Source organism: Triticum aestivum, chromosome 6A (assembly GCF_018294505.1).
Source record: "Triticum aestivum cultivar Chinese Spring chromosome 6A, IWGSC CS RefSeq v2.1, whole genome shotgun sequence".
Classification (NCBI taxonomy): Eukaryota; Viridiplantae; Streptophyta; class Magnoliopsida; order Poales; family Poaceae; genus Triticum; species Triticum aestivum.
The window spans coordinates 21,357,232-21,362,363 of record NC_057809.1 but is presented as its reverse complement, the minus strand read 5'-3'; the positions used below and the strand labels follow the sequence as shown (position 1 = coordinate 21,362,363).

At 46.0% G+C, this 5,132-nt stretch overlaps 1 protein-coding gene across 1 annotated transcript; it reads left to right on the top strand.

Annotated features, from left to right (window-relative positions):
- The first annotated feature begins 3,851 nt into the window (after positions 1-3,851).
- On the top strand, positions 3,852-4,732 carry LOC123130065 (uncharacterized). Its single transcript, XM_044550020.1, has one exon. It carries the CDS (start codon positions 3,977-3,979, stop codon positions 4,601-4,603), a length of 627 nt encoding a protein of 208 aa, XP_044405955.1. The 5' UTR covers positions 3,852-3,976; the 3' UTR covers positions 4,604-4,732.
- Positions 4,733-5,132: the final 400 nt, after the last annotated feature.

Here is a 5,132-nt window from a genome sequence, read left to right as displayed (position 1 = left end):
ACCTTTTCGCTTGTGCCGGCTCCCCAAGCGCCCCCCAGGGCGCCGGGTTCGGCCTGGGTCCGCCGGCACCAGTTTTGGCTCGAGCCGGCGAAAAACGGACTTCTGGGGACGCGACTGGGCCGTTTTTTTTTACGCCGGCGTGGCAAAAACGTATGGGGAGGGCCTGTTGGGGGCGCGGCTGGAGATGCTCTTACAATGCGTGGCTTCTCTCCTGAAGGTACTGGTTCAGAACAAAGTAAGGTGGCCTCTAGAACAGGAATTAATTAGCATGCACTGTACATTTAACATAGTTTATTTAAACGTTAAAAAATGAATTCAAATTTCGTTTGAAAATTTCAGACCAAAAAATCCAAATTTCCAAGATATTTTGAAACAGGTTTTCCCAGCCCCTACCGGAAAACAACCGGTAACAAGAAAAAACAATTGCGCGTAGGGCATGCCAGGTAGTCCTGCAGCGCAGGTGACCTAGATGGAACAGTGAAAATAAGATCGATAAGAGAATGTAAGTCCCGGCGTCGGTCGCGGAGAGGCGCAAATAAACTAACCGGTCCAGTTGTTTCATTGGGCCTGAAGAGAAGCAAGCAACATCGCCAAATGCTAAGTTGACATTTTTTTTGACAATAATTCTGTTGGCATTTTTTTTTTTGGAAATAATTCAGTTGGCATTCGGGAAAAACGATCGTGACCGTTTTTTAAATGGGAGCCAGAGAATGACGATTGTGACCTCTCATTTGGCCACGACCTCTCAGTTGGACCGGCGGCTCCCACAAATCCTGCATAATCACTTCGTGATCAGCCACGTAGCCACTGGACCAAGAGTGCGGCACTACAGGTTGAACCTACAACCTGTCTGCCACCCATGGACAACGCAAGCTTGATACGAGGCAGATGTGACATGAATAGCTCAGCTGGTGAGGAGGACATGCTCACACAGCTATCATGCCTTAGGGTCCATGGGTTGACAATAGCGATGGACGGAAGGGGAATATTTTTGTCCATGAGGAAACCACATTCTTCAGAACAATTTCCGATGTATCTCATTCGCTAACAGATATCACCTTGCAACTCTATGTGACATCGCTTATCTTTACTATACGCCATTTCCCAATTTTCCAGGCACTCCCATTGTGTCTTCTCAAAAGATCGAGGTGAGCTAAAAACGTTTACTAGCTGGCAAGAGACCACACAATTTACAGGTACATACATATATGGAGTTTGGTATACACTTAAAACTTAAATTACCATGGGCTACGCTTCGTGAAACTCGAGATCTGATCCGAAACAAAAAATACATGATTATTTATTAATAGATCTAATGTGTTGCAAGTTGGCAACAAATCCAAAATATGTATAAGAAACCAAAGTAGATGCAGGAGAATATTAGATTTCCCAAACACCAGTATATCATAAACAAAGTAGTATATAGGTAAATATTTAAGTCATATCTTTTTTTCCTAAGTCAAACATTGTAAAACTTAAACACGTTTATTGGTAAAATATTATTTAATAGTATGGGAACATTTTTTTACAATTTTACTTAGAAAAACCTACAAGTCCTTGGTATATGAAATATCCTTGATGTTACTCATAGGCTACCCTTGTGGCATGTCGCACTGAGTAGTAACTTTCGCTCATGATGCACCAAACTGAATTGCCTGATAATTCATGAACCGTCGCGTGCATGTCCGCTATCTGTTGGCAAGCACTCAAAGACTTCATCTTCACAAAGTACAAACTGGGTCTTCTATACTCTCCACCGGAACACCAGTGTGGCACAACATGTGCATTCTTGCCATCTTTGCTCTTCTCCACAACACTCTTGAAGCACGAATTTGTGCTTCTTTTGGAATTTCAGATTTCCTTTTGCTGCACGACAAAACGATTATATGTGGCCATGTTAAGCTTCTGGATGCCAGATTTATTGTTACTCTCTCACGATAGAGATAAGTAGCAGTATGGCACGTTGCCCATAGTGTGGTCAAGCCATTTCCACATGATCCCGCTGCCATCCATCAAGTTAGGTCATGATCTCATGTCTCACGCGCGTGGACTGATGAGCTGATACAATTTGTTAACTTCTCACTATGATTTCACCATCAATTTGCAAATTACACATAAAGATCAAAGTCACGGAATACATAGCCTATAGCGGGAGGTGGTTGCCGCAGGCTACTAGAAAATGGTTGTCCCTAGGAGAAGTTTGCATTGGGCCCCATAACATATATAGGTGGCTTAGCACTAGCAGACTATGGAAGTGGCTAGCATCTACCAGAAGCCAAGGTTTGTAGCGGCATCTAGCGGCATGAAGGTAGGGGGTCCCTTGAATAGGTGTACATTAATTTTTAGGCTGCACCTACTTGAATATTTGTAATTCATCACCATGTCCTATTCTGATGGGCAGACAGAAAGATCGGCTTCGAGAACTGCCTGTGATCACATGATGCAACCATGCATGGTCATGATAAGATAACATTTTTACAACTTACTTTGATCTAACTCTCAATTTGCCATTAGTGGATAAAAATCAAAGTCGCACAATTGAGAACGGCCGAAAGGTGATCAGGATAAGTCACTGAGCGGGCCGCAGCACCTGGGTCCATTCTAATCCAGTCAGGTGCACACTCTTTTTATGGGCTCCTGCCACCATCCCATCAATGAGCCGTGGTCTTTGCTGGTAGCTGTTGGGCCTTTGGGCCGTCGGGTCCAAGTTCCGGACATGATTTCTCCAGAACGTTCAAGGATTCCATAGAAAGGTATTTTCAAACTTAAGATGCATTCAACACTATCGCCCCAAATTTTGGTATGAAGCTGCAGCCAAATATCCCAGTGAATCCCAATCCTAGTTACATGAACCCTCCATGGCGTGAACACAAAAACAGCTCGATCGATCCAACACTAGCGAAAAAGAAACTACTCTAGTTGGTGGTCATGTTTCCCTGGCAACAAAGAAGATTGTCATGTTTGTATACTGTGTTATAAGCATCCATTCTACTACACTTTTATGGACAGAAAGTAAGTACATGTGGTGTTGGCCAAACATTATTGCTACATTTGCATATGCTCTTGAAGGCTTGAAAACGGGGCCATAGAAAAGTAATGGACAAACTCCGGCCTGTCATGACTCATGAGATCCACTTTTTGTGGGCATGTAAAAGTGTTGCAAGGAAATTCATTTATGATGATTTAAAGAAAATGACCATAATGTTGTGAAGTGAAGAACATGGTGACATTTACTATACATGATACAACGAAGTGAGCTTGCACCACCAGTCACCATACGTCATCTTGCACAATGGATAGAAATCTCCCTTCTTTGGTTCCTCTCTTTAGTAGCTCAGTTGTCTTCACCTAGCATTTCCATTCCCCCTTAAGAAGAAATCGGTAGCCAATCGTACCCACGGGTTTTCAAGGCAAGGACCATGCACCGACATCGATATGTGCAATAGTGCGGGTGGGATGGCCGTGAGCTTCCGATACCTCAAAGCAACAGCCCGCCAATCAATGCGCAATCCTCTACTACTACAAGCCCATGTTAAACACTAAATGCACTTCCACTGGCTGTTGATATCCACGGGTGCATGTTGCGACCTGCTACCTGTGATCAGATCTATTTATTGTTTCCGTGCATCCTTGTACTTGAATTCAAATTACCCATAATTTAGCGTAAAAAATGTCTTCCCATAGGAAGGAGTTTGTGTAATTTTTACAGGGGAAGTTTTTTTAAAATTTTGTAACATGCACCGCCAGTCGTCACCACCTACCATTCTTATTGGGTGTCCTTGGACATGCATGGCAGTTTTTGCCTTGCCCGTTTATAGCTCTTGCCTGCCCCTCGCAAGTCCCAACTTGGAGAGAGGCGGAGAGGCCGACCGGCTACGCCGCCCAGCCTCAAACCCACGGCAACTCTTGGTGTCTCGCCCTTCACCGACGTCTAATTGTTGTTCTCAGGAGTCAGGACATTCCGGTGGCCGGTTCAATGGCGGGCGACCTCGGCAGCTCGGCTGCAACAGCCACGGCGCGCCCCACGCGACCGGCCATGGCCGGTCGCTCCAGCAGCATGGCCCACGTTCACCACCACGCCAACGGAGTACCCGGAGCCAAGGCCAAAGACGGCGGTGGAGCGCTCGGTCGCCCTCCCACTCGCAGCTACAGCCACAGTCAGCGGCACAACCAGCAGCCTTCCCGCCGCTCGCATCATCGGCGCAGCCACAGCCACAGCGAAGGCGAGCCGACCAAGCACAGGCAGCCCGGGTGCAAGCAGCTGACCGGTGAAACGATGGGTGGATTAGCCACCGCAAGCTGCCTCCTCCCGTGCGCGGTGGTGGACTTCGCCTTCCTCGCCACGGTACGCGCGCCGGTGGCGCTCTGCCGCCGCGCTGTACGAGGGAGCCGGCTCAGACGCTCGGCCTCGGTGGGAGAGGCGGAGATGGCGAAGCTCCGCGAGGAGGCGGACAGCGTACTCAAGTTCGGCAGGACGGCGTCGGCGTGGCCGGCAACGGCCCCAGCGGATGAGGAAAAGGAGCTGGAGAAACAGGTGTGGGCAAGTTTCCGTGACGCCGGCTTCGGGAGAACCTCGCCGCATCTCGACAACGATATCAGTTGATCGGAAGAGACGCGGCGGCCCAGGTCGTGCGTGTAATGAAAGTTGTTTTTCTAACGTTACTCAGTATGTACCGATAATGGACCCACCACTCATTGTAACGTCAAGATTCATTTCAACTTTATAGGTATACTTTGAAAAAGAGTTTTCCTGTGCGATACACAAAGGTTTTTTTTTTTGCGAGGGATGCGATACATAAGGTTAACTAGAGGAATACATATATACCTGCATATATATGCTATCTAACTACTTTAAACAAAAGAAACTTGAATATATCCAAAACGAGTTTAAAATTCTTAAAACATATTTCACACATTCCTAAAAAAACTGATTTCCCCCGTTTCTCAAAAACTGATAGCGTGGAATATATTCAAAACAATTATTTCACTCATTTCAGAAAGCTGATTTCATTTATTAAAAACAGTGATTTCAGTACTTTTAAAAGACTTATTTCACTCAATTTAAAACACTGATGTAAAAGGCCTTAGCTCCCTGGTTATATCCCTGGTTAGATCCCTGGTTAGATCCCTTT

Bases quoted from the DNA above. Each gene is read 5' to 3' on its own strand.
- LOC123130065 (XM_044550020.1), top strand. From the start codon at position 3,977: ATGGCGGGCGACCTCGGCAGCTCGGCTGCAACAGCCACGGCGCGCCCC.